The following is a 17,498-nucleotide window of genomic DNA, read 5'->3' as shown; positions in this document are numbered from 1 at the left end:
AAAATAACAAAATTAGGAAAAGATAAACAGTAAATGCTGTGCAGGCAAACCTAATAAAAAAAGTTCCACCCACTAATGCAGATGAAAATGAGTTCTTGGGCCATGGGAAACTGATAACATAAACAAACAAGGAAAGAACAGGAAATAGTATTCACTAACCAATAGAAACAGAGGGTAAGTAAGTGGCAAGCACAGCAACAAATGAAAAGGTAGGATGGGATGTAAGCCCCTTTTAAGATATATTAAATGCAATTGAATTCTGTGCAGGCGAAACCTAAAAAATTAAATATTGCATTTGGAACGTTGTAGCATAGGAAACTTTTGGTATTGTGGAGGGAGCTAACTTGTACTTTATGAAATTGTCCAGGAACCTTGATAAATGGAGTGCACATTTTAAGACAATTGACGGAGTCTTTGATGGATTGAGGGATGTTTGTCTGAACGACTATATCTTGCCAATTGTATGATGCTGGGTTATCTGTCTTTTTGCAATAAGGAGTATCATTATCTTCTGCTACTGGGATTTGTGTTTGGAGTAAAGGAATCTAATCATATATATATATTATCTACTGGCGGTCGCCAGTAGATAGTTATAGTTACAACCTAGTTTCCATAGGAAATCTGAAAATTCTATTTTGAATAACTTTGGCGCCGGTTGACGAATCCTCGCGAAATTTTCTAAACTAATGGGGTGCTCCATTCAGCTCCTACCCTGAAAGTCTCGGGGTAATTCATCAAGCGGGGGCCGAGAAAAAGGGGGGGTCCCAAAATGCATTTCCCCATGCATTTTTCCATAGGACCTTTAGTCGCAGCTACAGCCCGAACGGCTGAACAGAATTACGTGAAATTTGGCAGGGAGGTAGCCATAAGGTCAAGGAAGTGCCTTTTGTAGGTCTGGTGTAAATCTGTTCAGTATTTCCTGAGAAAATAGCATTTAAAAGCATATCAATATCTATACGCGCACACCGTGCGCGCACGGTGCGCGCACCCTGCCGTGCGCAAGCGCAATTCTGATTGGTTGTTAGATGTCGGTAAACATTCGAATCGGTCGAAACCAGGAAGTGCCGGCCGCCATTTTGTCTCTCGCAGTCTGAAGGGGTGAAAAAAAAAGGTGGAGTACGTGAAAAGGGGGCAGAGTGGACAGTTCCTGACCCCCTAGCCTTGGTCAGGGGGTCACAGAAGGACCCCCAAGTGCGAAAAAAACAATTTTTTTGTTTTTTTTAAATCGCGAGGTGCGCGCACGGTGCGCGCACGGTGAAAAACCTGAAAAAAATAATTTAATAAATACATAACTTAGCATTTAAAAAAACGTACAAATTCACTGAAAAAACCATAGGTTTCACACACGTTATAGTTACGAATTAGCATTTAAAAAACCTTGCAAATTCACTTAAAAAACCATAGGTTTCACATATGTTATAGTTAGCTGGACATTTCACTCGTAAAAAACCAATGAAATTCCCCCGTTATAGTTAGTGCAGGCAACTATAACTCACGCGACCGCAATCCTCTGCTGATGACGTCAGATATTACATCACTGATGACATATGTGTCTTTATGAAAAATAAATATTTGTAATATATGTATAGCTAAAGATTAATGTAATATCTGACGTCATCAGCAGAGGATTGCGGTCGCGTGAGTTATAGTTGCCTGCACTAACTATAACGGGGGAATTTCATTGGTTTTTTACGAGTGAAATGTCCAGCTAACTATAACATGTGTGAAACCTATGGTTTTTTAAGTGAATTCGCAAGGTTTTTTAAATGCTAATTCGTAACTATAACGTGTGTGAAACCTATGGCTTTTTCAGTGAATATATATATATATATATATTTTTTTTTCTCAGCCCCCGCTTGACGAATCCCCCCGAGACTTTCAGGGTAGGAGCGGAGCGTAGCGCCCCACCTATTTTGAAAATTTTGCGAGGATTCGTCGACCGGCCGCCAAAGTTATTCAAAATAGAATGTTGCGGATTTCCTATGGAAACGTGGTCCTAACTATAACTATCTACTGGCGACCGCCAGTAGATAATATATATATATATATATATATTGATTTAAATGCTATTTTCTCAGGAACTACTGAACAGATTTACACCAGACCTACAAAAGGCACTTCCTTGACCTGAGGACTACCTCTCTGCCAAATTTCAAGTAACTCTGTTCAGCCGTTCGGGCTGTAGCTGTGTCTAAAGGTCCTATGGAAAAATGCATGGGAAAAACGCGTTTTGGGACCCCCCTTTTTTCTCAGCCCCCGCTTGACGAATCCCCCCGAGACTTTCAGGGTAGGAGCGGAGCGTAGCGCCCCACCTATTTTGAAAATTTCGCGAGGATTCATCGACCGGCGCCAAAGTTATTCCAAATAGAATGTTGCGGATTTCCTATGGAAACAGGGTCCTAACTATAACTATCTACTGGCGACCGCCAGTAGATAATATATATATATATATATATATATATATATATATATATATATATATATATATATATATATGATTTGTGTTTGGAGGCATTTGGTCAAGGGGTGCAAAGAAAAAAGGAGGGTCCGGAAACACACTTTCACACCAATGCATTTCACATAGACTTTTGTATTTGACATAGCAGCTAAACGGATTGTAATGACATTTCACAGCAATGTGCATTAGACTATGTATATGATTATTTTTGCTATTGCAAGTGATATTGTGAAGTAGTTATGAAGTTATAAGGCTAAATAATTTACCGATATCTGTGTAGCACAATACTACTAAAAATAGCAAGGAAGCCCCAAAAATAAACTACACTGCATATGTTAAGTTTCAGATTTACTACATGAACAACTGAAAGACCAATTTATGGTCATGTGATTATGTTAACCAACAAATTAAAACAAATACAATATAGAAAAAGAAATAAATCACATTAAATCTGATTGCCACTCTCTAGTTATTGTTAGTATTCTCAGAGATAGGAATTCCTCAGATTTTAGCTTCCTAATAACTTTTCACCCATTTGACAAATCACCACAAAACTTCCCAGACCTGTAAGATTTTCTGCATTTTGAGATGATATATTTATTTTTATTTTAAGATTTTTATGTTTTTATATAAACTGAATAAGCATATTTTGATTGATTGAGATGTAAATGTTCATGGTGAATCGTTAAGGTGGTACAAAGATAAAAATGGGGTCCCAAAGCATGTTTTTCCACCAGTGCATTTTCCATAGACTATTGTATTTGATGTAGCGTGGAAATGGCTAAATGGATTCAGATGAAATATGGCAGGATTATACATTATGGACACAGATGATGCTTTCCGGGCACTGCAGTTAAACAGGGTAATTATTTTTAAGTAATAAGGCATTCAAACTTAGTGATATATGTGACCACTGTACTTTTGTGGAATTTCACAAAAGTTCATTAATTACTATGGTACAAGGCCATAAACGTATATAAAATTATATGAAAAAATAAAAAAATACATTTCCCTGCCTAATGCCACTGTAATAGAGTGGTAATAGGTAGTGGCCTACTCCTTCTCTATATCCAAGGCCCTAACACTGGACCCAACCAAAGTGTAGGAAGAACAATATGGCTGTTGTTTCATTCTCTAAAAACATCCATTAACCAAGTATATACTGGCTTGTCATTGCCATGTACCACAGTACACTGCAAAGTTACAGCAGTATACCATGGCCCACAATATACCTAAGGCTAGCTGTTTTAGTGGATTGCAGTACCCTTGCATCACACATGGTGTCACAAGGGCAATGCAATACTTGAGTCATATTTACAAAACAATGCAAGGCCACTATATGTGGCCCTGGGTTGATTGGTTAATCTGTAGAAATTCAAGGCAGCGCAATTTGCTGTTTTGCCTTACTCTGCACACCATAATCTGCATTGCTGATAAATTTCACATACATACATATGCTATGCCACTGTACTCCACTTTACGCTATTCCACTCTGCGACACTCCATTCTATGCCTCTCTACTGTACCAGATTCCACTCTACACCACTCCACTCTATGCTATTACACTGTGCACAACTCCACTGTACGCCACTACCTCTACTCTCTTACACTGTACACACATCCACTGTACGCCACTCCAGTCTAAGCCACCTCACTGTACAGCACTCCACGGGATGCTACTGCCATATACACTATCCCATTGTATGCCACTCCACTCAATGATATTGCACTGTGTGCCACTTTACTGCACGCTACACCATTTTAGTGTATGGCACTCCACTCTATGCCACTGCATCCTATGCTATTCTATTGGGCACCATTCCAATGTATGCCACTCCACTGTATGTTATTCCACTCTACCCCACTCCACGCTTGTCTACACCACTCCACTGTACACCACTCCAATGTATGCCTCTCCGCTATACGTTACTCCACTGTATGCTATTACACTCTACCCCACTCCAGTCTACACCACTTCACTGTATGCGACTACACTGTACGCTACTCCACTGTATGCTATTACACTCTACGCCACTCCAGTCTACACCACTTCATTGTATGCCCCTACACTGTACGCTACTCCACTACACGCTATTCCACTCTATGCTACTCCACTGTGCATCACACCACACTATGCTATTCCACTGTGTGCCACTCCACTATACATAACTTCACTCTACGTCACTCCAAGCCACTCCAGTGTACACCAATCCACTCTGTGCCACTCCTTTCTACGCTAGTCCATTGGACGCCACTTCACTCCACCCTGTTCCACTCTGCCCCACTCCACAGTATGCCACTCCAGTCTACACCACTCCAATTTATGCCACTCTGCTCTAGGCGAATCCACTCTATGCTATTCTACTCTACGTCTCTCCACTGTACTCCACTCTACGCGATTCTGTTGTATGCCACTCCACCCTTCGCTACTACACTGTACGCAACTTCAATCTTTTCCATTCTACTTTATGGTGTTCCAGTCTACCCCACTGCATGGTACACCACTCCACAGTACACTATTACATTCTAGCCCATCCCACAATCCATCACTCCAGTCTGCATCACTTCATTGTACACTACTCCACTGTGTGCTACTACACTATACGACGCTCCACTGTATGCTACTCCAGTGTATGCCACTCCACTGCACACTGCTCCACTATATGCTATTCCAATGTATGCCACTCCTCTCTATGCTATACCACTTGATGCCACCCCACTGTGTGCTACTCCACTCTACGCCTCTCTAGTGTACTCTCCTCCTCTAAATAACTCCACTCTACAAAACTCTACTGCACTCTATGCCACTCACTTAGACACTGCTCCACTCTATCCCCATACACTCCATTGTCCAAATGTGTTCTTGGCTCTATGCCCGTATGCTCTATCGTGCAACTCCCTATGACAGTTTTCAACACTGTCCAACACAGCACTCCACTCCAGTATATGGGAAGCCACTCTAATTGATAAGTTTCCTTGACTGTATGCAACACCACTTCAATGTACTCCACCCCACTCTACGCTAATACACAGTACCCTACTACACTTTACGCCACTCCGCTATACACCACTTCACTCTACTCGAATCCACTCTATGCCACTCCACTCTTCTACACTCCACTGTACTACACGCAACTCTGGATGCGGCAGAGAAGATGGTAGAGGATAAGCTCAAGTTAAATGCAGTTTGTGATGTGCAGCGCTCTCCAGCTTCTATGCTGCACTTGTGAATAGGTCGTCCAGACCAAGACTTTTTGTTTGTATTCTGGAACTTTTAATCCTGGGTATGCTATACATAAATCTAAGACTACAAGAACCACTTTAGAGAGAAAATTAGTAGCCTGGATAGGCTACTCACACACAAAGCAGAGGTGAGAGGTCTGAGCGCACCACCCCCTCCAGTAATTATGTAACATGGCCAAATGTCACTGTGCTCCTTTGCCCTCCTGTACCTGTTTTCCTGGTAGCGGTGGATTGTGGGCTATTATTTTTGTCACATATATTGGGGGCAGAGGAACCAGATTGCTTCATTGAATAAATGTGCTATTAATCCCATCTTTAATTTGTGGGGGTTCTCTTTCTTTGCTCGTTCTCGGCCTGACAAAGCGCTGCTCTGGAATTTCATCAGAGACATACTTTTTTGAAAGATAAGCCTGAAACTGATGGCTTTTTTCAGAAGGGTACATGGGGTGTACTATGGGCGCTGTGAAAGGTACTTCTAAAAGAGGAACTTTATCATGTCAAGGGAGCTAGTCTTTCAAAGGGCGTCTGTATTTCCGTTCCATCTATTAGGATACTGGCATCTTATGTCTGGCAACCCATTCAACACTTGCAAACGGACAAGAAGTCCAAAAATGGTGCAAAACTCAAAATGCCTTTAGATGCCAGTATTCTGTGACATATTCTGTAAGTTGATTTGCCTGCTTGATGATGTCATCAAGATACTTTCCAAGGTGCTGAATTCTTGCACTTCTTGCAGTATTCCACCTTTTAGGAAAAAAAAGTAATTTCCCTGAAATTGCCACTGGATAAACCCCATTAAAAGCTTTTGACATAATATTTTCTATTCAATGTATTGTTTCCAGAGTGTAATTAACACTAAGACAAAACCAACAATGATTCAAAGTGGTCATACAACACTTCAACCAGTAATGTCTTTGATCTCAATGTCTTGTTAGTCATGCATTCCAGGACTAGAGTAATAAAACACCTGCTTTGAGTATAGCGCTTTAGATCCTATTTTGTTTCTAAGTGATGTAAGTAACGGGTGTTGTTGCTCAATGTACTGGTTCTCAGTTTTCTGACCTGGGAGGATGTGAGACTGAGTAGGTTCTGCTGGCATTTGAAATCAGGACCTACATAACAGATGTCACTTGCAAACACATAACTCTAGTTCTGGCGCGTGGATGTATATGTAAATTTACCCTGCAGTTTTATGCACTACTACTTTACAAAGTTCACCCCAGCAGCCACTACAAATAGATAAAGTCTATATTGGTTCTCTGAAGTGACTTGGGGGTCATTTTAGGGCCTTAATAAAAAAAAAAGTTCTGTATGAATATTACTAAGCAATTCAGATGAAAATGTTTTGCTTGTCAGAACATCTTACAACCTATAATCGAGAGTCGCAATAGTGTTTCTAGGCTTTTCCTATGTAATTACAAAACATTGCTCTGAATAATAAAAATATAAATATTGTCTCCTTGCAGTTTTTGCCATGGCTCAGAATAGTGTGGTTGTTCGACGAGGAAAAGTTGTGGGTTAATCTTGTTAAAGTTAATGATTCTCCTCTGAATTTGCATAATTTCACTCTGCGTCACTCCAAGCCACTCCAGTATACACCACTCCACTCTGTGCCACTCCTTTCTACTTTCTTTCTAATGAGTTTACTTTGAACTTGCCTCACAGATCTGCAGCCTGATGAGGGGTGGAATAGCAGAGCGGGGAGGAGTCAGAGTTGGCCATCGCATCATCGAGATCAACGGGCAAAGTGTGGTGGCAACAGCTCACGAGAAGATTGTACAGGCCTTGTCCAACTCTGTGGGGGAGGTGAGCTCTTTTATTCCTTGCTTTAGAATCCTTTTATCTGTATTTGCTTCGTGTTAGCCACGTTTTGTATCCTGTTCTTGGTGATGGTGGAATTCTTGAGTCGTCTGACTTCCTAAGAGTTAATAATAAATACAAACATTGGGGTATATTCACAAAGACATGTACAAGTGTCAAAGAGTGCTCCTGTAGTGCTCTTTTCTGTACCCTTAGATAACTTAGAGAATTGTCCCGAAGCATCTCAAATGGGAATAAAATAGGAATAATCATGTACAATTGGTACAAATTGAACGTACTGCGCCCTCTACACACTTTTACTTATAGGCAGTTGGACATTTCAGGGCTGATTCACAGAAGTATGTTGTCAGTGCATTTTGTACTGGGAAATATATAGCAGAGTTAGAGTTATATGTGCATATTCAGTAGGATCATCATGGCTGAACATGAAACTCTATAATTCATCTAAGGTGTGAACTGGGGTAAATTATGAATCAGAACCCTGGCATCAATGTTGCTAATAAAAGACATGGGTATGGAGAAGGTACAAAAAGCCGTTTTTAAAGAAAAATATAAATGATTGCTTAATTCTTGAAAGCTGAAATTCAATCCTCCTCGAAGACAATATGCATGAGTTTCAGAGGCAAGGGTTTTCATAAGTTCCTACAGGGCTTATAAAATGTCATGGGTTGATTTGAGATACCTGTGTCTTATGTTTGAGTTATAAAAAGATTTATTTTTTATTATGGTGCAGATTTCCAGGGAGGTATGCAGAAGAATTAGAGTATGTTTCTGTCATTCATTAATTAAGGACATCAACAGCTTTTTAATCACCTAACTCACTTTTATTGCGAAGCACTCTCCTTTCACACAGATTACAACACTTCTATTATGACTCTGTATCTTTGCTTAGGCAAGAAGGAAAAGGGCCAAACTTCAGTACTATACATTCCCTTTGAGTCTTTCATGCATTCTCATGAACTATTGCAAGCTTATATGCGCTCAGTGTCCTATAGACAGTGAAATATAAATGGCAATTGTATCTTTCCCGAGGGTAGCTGCTAGACGTTATTTTTGTGGCATGTATAGCTTTCACACATTCTGTAGTTTTTTATAATGAGAAGGGCAGTTTAGTTTAGGGATCTCTAACACAGGCCCTTAAGCTCTTCCCTGTTTATCAGAACGTTCTTCATGCCACTTCCTACTGCTCCATTCTTGAAGATAGTGTGTCTGACTGCTATCCTGGTCTGCTTGGTTAGTAAAGAGATGGAGAATGCAAGTCTCTAAGTTTAAGTTGCCTGTGTAGAAAGACCTTCTAAAAAATCTTATCTGTACAGACATGAGATGACAATGAGGGTGTTCAGGCATTTCTGCTCCAACATTCTCAAGAGCCACAAAGGTGACAATAAATGATTTGCTTCAAAATGATAAGTTATGTGTGACAGCAATCTCCATGTGAAACTGTGGGGGAAAGCACAATGTAATTGGCACGGAGCTCCTATTCTTGCATTTTTGTCCCCTCAATTTTGGTATCCCCATCATTTCACTTCCCTTGGAATTAGGATGACCTCAAGTAAAGAATATTCCTCTTCAGGAAAATACTGGGCATTTTAACAAGGCAATTATAATAAGGACCTAATCCTTTTCTCAACTTCGTGTAAGACTCTTACATGAAGGCCTCACACAAACCGCAAGAACGCAAAATCACAAACACCTACAGCAACTTAGCACACCAACAAAACCAGAGAGAAATCATTGCTAGTCTACCCCCTACCAACCAAGAGGGCCAAGGACATAGAGGCAAACAGGCGGACCATCCACTCAGGGGCCACAACAGACCCATGCCCTCATCAGATCTACAACCTGGGAACATCACCAATTAGCACCACCCTGACCCACACCATCAACACTTCATAACAACCACTACTTTTCTGGATTAATTGAACCTTATAGAAATCAATAACCTCCTCAAGAAGCCCACAGTCAACCCAAATCAACTGAGCAACATCTGGCCCATCTCCCTGCTCCTCTATCCAGCCAAAGTGATTAAAAAGGCCATCAATAGGGAACTCACAACCCACCTCAAACTTTACCATCTTGAAGAGAACACTATACCAGGATTAAGAAAGAACCACAGCACTGAAACAGCACTCATCGCAGCCACCAATGACATTTAAAACATCCCGGACAAGGAGAAACAGTAGCTCTCATCTTGCTCGACCTCTCCAAGGCCTTCGATACTGTCTCCCATCGGTAGATTCACGAGGAATGGGTTGGGCTGCCACCCTTCACATCATAGACAAAGACATTGATATGCAGTGTGCCACAAGGAAAGTCCCTCAGCCCTACCTTTTTTAACATATACATGACACTGCTCTGCAACATCATCTGATCACAAGACATCACCGTCATCACCTACGCTGATGAGACCCAACTCCTCCTCTCCCTGGTGGGCAAGACAAATACCACCAGAACCATCTTCACCTACTGCATGACCATAGTTGCAGACTAGATGCAAACCAACTGCCTGAAGATCAACTATGACAATCTGGAAGTATTGTTCTTTGCTACAAGACCTCTCCATGGAATTCCACCTGGTGAATGTCGGCCCTAGGACCAACACCCGCAGACCAAGCAAGAAAGCTAGGGATGATCAAAGACGACAAGTTTAATATGACAGCTCAAGTCAATGCATACATTGAAAGTTATTGAAATGGTTGCCTCAGCACACCATAAGGACCAGCACGCAAGCAGCAGATTTCACTGCCACATAGTCTCTTCACCGGAATCTCCAAATAACTCCTACAGAGACTCCAGACCATCTAGAACACTGCCACAAGACTAATACTCAACATCCCACGCCGCACCCACATCACACTGCACCTCGGGAAGCTTCACTGGCTCCCCATTGACAAGTGCAGCCAATTCAAACTTCTCACACAAACATACAAAGCCTACACAACAGAATACCTAAACAGTTGCATACACTTTCTCCAACCCACCAGACATCTGCGCTCTGCCTCAGTCTCATTCGCATACACTCCCCACATACGCAAAAGTGGAGGTTGCTCTTTTTTCTACATCGCACACAAGACATGGAGTAACCTCCCTCAACATATCAGAGCCTCCTCCTCACGTCTTGAGTTCCACAAGAAGCTACAGACCTGGCTCTTCATATTAGCACTTTTGGGCCTCACAGCTACACACCTTGCCCAAGCGCCTGGATACCCTCTTGGGTGATTAGTGCGATATACAAAATAACATATCATTACACAGCACAACATAACCAGCATGTGATGGGTGGCCAGCCACTGTGGAAAACAATCATTCTGGCACTGCCATGCAACTGAGGGAGCAGCACTGACAAGATAGAGGTGCTCGGGAACATTTCATGGGCCCTCTGATATGGGACAAACACAAATCCTGCTTCACTCTGAAGGATAATGATACATCTCTATACCAGCCGCTACACAGTCCAGTCAGTCACAAAAGACAAATTATCCCAGATGTCTGTTTTGCCTATGACTAGCCTCTGTGTTCAAATCTCTCACAGTGCTATTAAATGGCATGTTCATTAATATGTAAGAGCACATTTTCCCTTGCTTGATGCTGCCATTTTCCACACAAGACCTGCCTATACATTTATTTCACTACAAAGAACACCTGACTGTTGGGTTCTATAATCTCTCCTGCTTACCTTCCCAGGTTCATATATATTCACTATTTCTGTTTTAGGCATATTGTCTTGTTCCCAAATGGGATGGTAGGGGGGGGGAGTAATGCACAGCCACACCCACTTTTTCCATGGTGTCTCTGTAAGCCCTACAGGCAAACACTGGACCCTTTTCCGAATGGAATGTGGCTACTGCATATGTGCCGATAAAAACTTGCAATAACGTAATTGTAGCTGCCATCCCTGCATGAGGAGATGCAAGACCCTCATTTGCTGCTAGAATCGGTCCTAACCTGTGATCTGAATTAGGAATTACTCTATCTCCCACTCCGGAAATACGAGAAAATTTAATATTTTGTGTAGTAACTGGTAGGAGTATTTTAGCATAAACCTTTTGGTAAGAGGGTGCCTTTGCATGCAGCATTGACAGCTGTCATGATGTCTCCATCCATTCTCGTACTAAAACGAGTTATTGCAATGATTGCAGCAGTTTGTAATGTTGCTTTTGGGGCTTTGTCAGCCATTGAATTCTCTGCAATGTGTATTCCTACACGTTAGTGGCTCAGTGTGAGTATGACATGAGCCCATGGCAAACTTGCTTTAAGTTTAGCCACTTGTCCCCAAAGTATCTTATTCTTGATCGTGTACCCTTTAAAGTCTCCAAATCCATTTAGGCTCCAGTAGTGTAAACAGTCATTGTAAGACTGAACACAAAAATACGAATCAAACACTATACCCACGGGTATTTGCGCGCTTAATAAATTGCATAAAATAAATAAATATAAGTGTGGGGAACTCCGGATTTGTATTCTCAAGTTCCAGAATTAGAGCTTTCAGTTCAGCAAGCTGTGCAGTGCAATCACCGAGTGACTGTGTGTATGTTTTATGAGGTTGGAATTCTCTAGCCCTCATTTTACCCCTTACCTCAGCGAATGCAGAGAAGTATTGGTGTTTTTTTCCTACGGCAGGCTGGGCAAAACCATCAATGTAGTTTATGAAATTATACTGACCTAGAGGCATTATTTCATTGGGCAGAGCATATTTGTGTGCGTATTGAAGTTATGCTTTTGTTTGTAGTATAGACTCAAAGACATAATCTACATCTGTTGCTGTGAGTCAGCTGGCCCATTGTATCCACCTTGGTTGTAAAGCTTTCACTTTGGGAACGCTGGCCTTTATAACAGTCTCTAAGGTTGGAATCGGGGTCGCAACAATTATTTTTGTCTGCGCCAATGATTTTTCTTCCATGACAGCTGTCTGAAGCACCATCAGGATCTTTTCTGTCAGTGCAAAACTTATTTCTGCATTTGTTTATAAATACCATTCATATGCAATTGGTACAGTGTCTTCGTCATAAAATGTGACATGTATACTCTGATGTACCCACAATTATTCAGATCACCAAATCTGTGGCATGAACAAGTGTGTACAAATGTTTTGAAGCTAACATGTCAGCTTGTACTGAGCATAACATCTATGCATGTTCAGATGTCCACTGTAGGCTTGAAAAGTCTGGATCAACAAGCCATAAAATGGTTTTACCCATTGAGTATAATATGGTATATAAATTCTGCCAAAATTTAGCAAACCCATTATTGATGGGAGTCTTCTCAAAGTGTTTGGAGGCTATAAAAGCACATACTTCTTTAAGAACTGTTTCTCAAGGGTTTTGCCTTCACTTGACAGCTTCGATCCTAAGAACAGGATCATCTGTTATGTCAATGTCATCGGCACAGCAAATGTGCATGTAACAGTGTTCAAGTGTCTGTATTCTAAGACTAAATTATATGAATTGTCGGGTTTCATTAGTGGAAACAAGGAATTATTCAAGTTGTGTGAGTATCGCTCTAACTTGTTTTTTGGCTTTGTGCTTAATGGGGTATTGACTTTGTTGTTGTGGGCTGGACCTGACAGGTACTATGTGGTAAGGAGATCCTTCATCTCAACCGACGTGGTTGGGGTATAACGCCGGACCTTCTTGGCATGTTTGTTCTACTGATTCTGAAATACGGTCGGGAAAATCTTGTAAAAACTCTGCTTCTCCTTGTAGGTAATCCCTAACAAATTCAGGAAGCCAGTCTTTTTCAGCCAAGAGAATGTCATTGCTGAATGAAAAGTTCTCTCAAAAGAGAACATTGATAATACATTGTATATCCCCTTCCAACTGGAGTTACAACTCATGTAATTGACTTGGGACACTCAGTTGCAAACTATTATGACTTCTGCAGCACGGTCCAGCATGGTCAGAGCCCACTCTTCAATCAGAAGCAGAGTCCTCAATATCTGTGGCATTTTTGGCTTTAATACCGGCCACTCTATTCTTTTTAAATTGAGGCTTTGACTGTGAAGGTTTGTCTTCCTTTTTTATTATGAAGTCAGAAAAACATTGTGAGTCCTTCTTCAGTTTCATTTACTCCTCTGATCTGCTCTCTAATTGTCCTCCTCTCTCCGAGTGTTTTTCAGAGGATTCCTTAAAGGAACGGGAAGGATGTGTATCAGTATCCTGATACATTTCAGGCTGTTTAATTGATTAACAGTTATGCAAATTATAGCCGTTTTCAGTGGACTCCTGTTGAGGAGATCCACCCGGTGTTTTAGTCTTTCCATATTTTTCTTATTATCTCACCATTTTTCAGAAGACTCTGGTGCCTGCTTAAAATGATTCTATTCAGAATTACTCTTAATTTGTGGTTTATTAGGTCTGGCTCCCAAGCTATCTCTACACATGGATGTATTGATTTCTTCCATACTTTTAGACAGTTCGTGCTCCTGTTCTACTGGAGCAACCTGTGTGAGTCACTGGTGTATAGCCAACATTGTTGCTTCCCCTTTTATATTACTTAGTATGATTGAGGATACTGCAGCAAATTTGCCCTATAATTTCATCCCTGGTATCTGGTATAAACTGCACCAAAGACTGTGCCCAAAGTGGAGCAGTCTTCCACTTGGGGAGCCATCCACATTGACAGGCATATTGTGAGAATTCTATATTTTTTCTTGGGGTCCTGTATTGGAAACTCTGCTCCAAGCTGATTTGTTTTTTATGCAATCCAGAACCTCATCTTGTCTGCTGGGAACTTTACCCATTATTGTATTAATGGTTACTGCACTAATTCCAGGCATAGCCTATTGTGGAAGTGCAGTTTGAGCAGCCCTTTGTGGGTTAGCCGTTATGATTCGCCTAACGAATTGTACTAGACGTCTAAAGAGTGTACTTAAATTTGTGTATAGTATTCCAAGCTCTAAGTCTGTTATGTTGGCTATATCCGGATATGGTGTGTTACTGGCTAAGACTGGCCATGTTGCTCCCTTATTGCTGAGAGGACCTAGTCTGACATTTTCCAATATGTGTGGTAGGGCGCCTAGGAACCATTTCATGTATTCTTGATAAGTAAATGGCATTTCTAAATCCTCATATGCTCTATATTGACTTGGTACTGCTACTTCAGTGTATGTTATGTTATGTTATGTTAGTCCAACTTGTATAGCGCAACAGCCGCCTCAGCGAAGAGGCGTCCCGGCGCTTACTACAGGCAGACTGAAAACTAGGGCCTAGACTGCAGGGAAGAGATGGATTTTTATTGCCTTCCTAAACGTCAGGCTGCGAATATGAAGGGGGAGGGAGTTCCAAAGTTTGGCCGCAAGACAGCGGAAAGATCGTCCCCCAGCGCGTAAGCGTTGTACCCGCGTGACAAGAGTCAGGCATGACCCCATAGGTCGCAGAAGGCGCGTGGGTGTGTAGGGTACCAGTACATTGGGCAGGATACACAGGGAGGAGAGTTTCAAGATTATAAAGGCCAAGCAGAGAGCTTTAAATTCTAAGCGCTTGGCCACAGGCAGCCAGTGTAGTCGCCGGATTGCACCCGAGATGGGGCGCTTTCTCGGAAGTCCTAAAAGAGCTCTGGCAGCCGCATTTTGGACCCTTTGTAGGCGCATGACCTCAGCTTTATTCGCCCCCAAGAACAGCGAGTTGGCATAGTCAAGCCTAGACAGTATGGCCGCCTGGACAATCAGTTGTCTAGTGGACGGGTCAAAATAACCCAGAAGGGGTTTCAGTCCTCGTAATAGACCGAAGCATGTGCCTGCTATTTTCTTGGTATGATCCTGAAAACCAAGGGTTGAATCCATCCATACCCCTAGGTTTTTCACCACCGTCTTACGGGAAGGAGCGCTCCCAAAGGTGTTGGGCCACCAGTTCTCACTCCAAAATTTGATGTTTTTACCCACCAACAACACCTCCGATTTATTAGCATTAAGCTGGAGGCAGTTAGCGGTCATCCACTCCGCGACCGCAGCCAGCCCACTCCTAAATTTGGGGGCATCCTGCGTAGAATCGTCGGAGAGAACCACTACCAACTGCGTGTCGTCGGCGTAAGAAACAATGGAGAGGCCCCTGTCCTCCGCTATCCCTGCCAAAGGTTGTACATACAGGTTAAAAAGTACGGGACTCAGGGCAGAGCCCTGAGGCACACCCTGGACGATAGACTGGATACGGGGAAAAAAAAGTCGGGGAAGACACCTGAAAAGTTCTTTCAGAGAGGAAGGATCTAAACCATTCCAAGGCAGAGCCCCCAATTCCTGCCTCCTCCAGACGATTTAAAAGGATCTGGTGGGATACAGTGTCGAACGCGGCACTGAGATCTAGCAGAATCAGTGCAGCGGTTTTGCCCGCATCAAGAACAGTCCGCAGATGTTCTGTCACAGCAAGGAGCGCTGTCTCCGTACTGTGCCCTGGGCGGAAACCGTTCTGCTTGGCATCCTGGATGCCGTTGGTGTTCAGATAAACTGTAAGGCTGGTGTTAATGTGTGCCTCAGCGATTTTAGCAGCCCAAGGTAGAAGATAGATTGGGCGAACGTTTTCTAGTTTTGCTGGATCCAGTGACGGCTTTTTAAGAAGGGAAACTACCATAGCCTGTTTCCATTGCCTCGGAATCGTTGCTGTGGAGAGAGAAGTATTAATCAACTGGCACAAAGAAGCCAAGACCACAGGCAGAGATTTTAAAAACTGGTCCGGTTTAAGAGGGTCTATAGGGGAGCCAGTTTTAATTTTGCTGCAGAGCAAACAAAGCTCATCCTGGTCGACATGAGGAAAGGCCGTAACAGTGTGAACGGTAGGGGGTCTGAATACAAGACTGGGAGAGACAGGGGCCAGAGGAAAGGACTTATATATAGTCTCCACTTTGTTTACAAAAAAGGTGGCAAGGTCCTCACAGTGCTGGTTAGACGTGATCACAGAGGCCGCAGGAGTTTTCCTGAGTTTAAAATCATTAAGTATTTTAAAAATGCATTTGTTGGGATTACTACTAGATTGAATCTCCTTAGCAAAGTAAGCAGCCCGTTCAGCCTGAATGGCCCGATGATACCTTTTAATGGCCGTCTGATAACATCTGTTAGATGGCAGATCAAAGTTCCTTCTCCATGCCCGATCCAGCTTTTTACATGCTTTAAGCATAGCAGCCAGTCTATCGGAAAACCAAGGATGGGCATGAGAGGTACGGCACTTAGACCAGTTGGCCGGGATAAGGGAGTCCAGTGCTTGGAGGATCCAGTCACAAAAGGTTTTATAAGCCGCATCTGGATGCGTAGGTAGCGTGGGCAGTTTTAGGGTGAGAAGAGCATGAAATTGCTCGAGGTTCAATTTACGCCAAGGGCGCTTATATGAGGATTTCTGGGTACCCTTAGTTGGGGCTACAGGAACTAAGAGGGACGCCGAGATCAAAAAATGATCGGACCAACAGACTGGGAAAGGAGGACTAACAGTCAGAGATGGAATGTTAGAAAAGGGGGTCTAGCAAGTGACCTGCAGCGTGAGTGGGACCAGAGACTAGTTGATTTAGTTGACATGCTGCTAGGAATCTGCTGATTTCAATCTCTGTAGGATCATAAAAATGTAGATTCAGGTCCCCAAAAATAGTAAAGTCAGCAGATCTCATTGCCATAACACTGGTGACCTCAATAAGTGCAGATTTAAACTCCTTGGAGGGTCCAGGGGGGCGGTAAACCAGCAACCCAGATAAAGTGTAATTCGCACTAAAGGAGATCAAACGTGCAGCCATAACAAGATTTAAACATGACCGCAATGCCCCCTCCTCTTGATATCCTGTTTAAGGTCACAATACTATAACCAGGTGGCAGCGCTAAGCCTGGCTCCGCAACCATTTCGTCGGAGAGCCAGGTTTCTGTCATAAAGAAGACATCAGGCGCCTCATCCTGTATTAGATCATATACATTCAGATAGCGTTTGGCCAGGGACCGGCAGTTGAGATTCAAGATTTTAATGGAATTCTTGGGTAACGGCGCAGAAGTGGAGGAGGACGGTTTAAT

At 42.4% G+C, this 17,498-nt stretch overlaps 1 protein-coding gene across 3 annotated transcripts in view; it reads left to right on the top strand.

Annotated features, from left to right (window-relative positions):
- Positions 1–17,498, top strand: part of APBA2 (amyloid beta precursor protein binding family A member 2) — a 1,094,297-nt gene that overhangs the window by 1,026,697 nt on the left and 50,102 nt on the right. For all 3 annotated transcript variants that reach the window (XM_085644084.1, XM_085644086.1, XM_085644085.1), the window contains one exon: positions 7,367–7,507. In XM_085644084.1, the coding sequence (XP_085500210.1) occupies positions 7,367–7,507 (141 nt within the window). The remainder of the gene's footprint in view (positions 1–7,366; positions 7,508–17,498) is intronic.

This window comes from Triturus cristatus, chromosome 3_1 (assembly GCF_964204655.1).
Source record: "Triturus cristatus chromosome 3_1, aTriCri1.1, whole genome shotgun sequence".
In the NCBI taxonomy this organism is placed as follows: domain Eukaryota; kingdom Metazoa; phylum Chordata; class Amphibia; order Caudata; family Salamandridae; genus Triturus; species Triturus cristatus.
The sequence above is the reverse complement of the archived record's forward strand: the minus strand, read 5'-3'. Positions and strand labels throughout refer to the sequence as shown.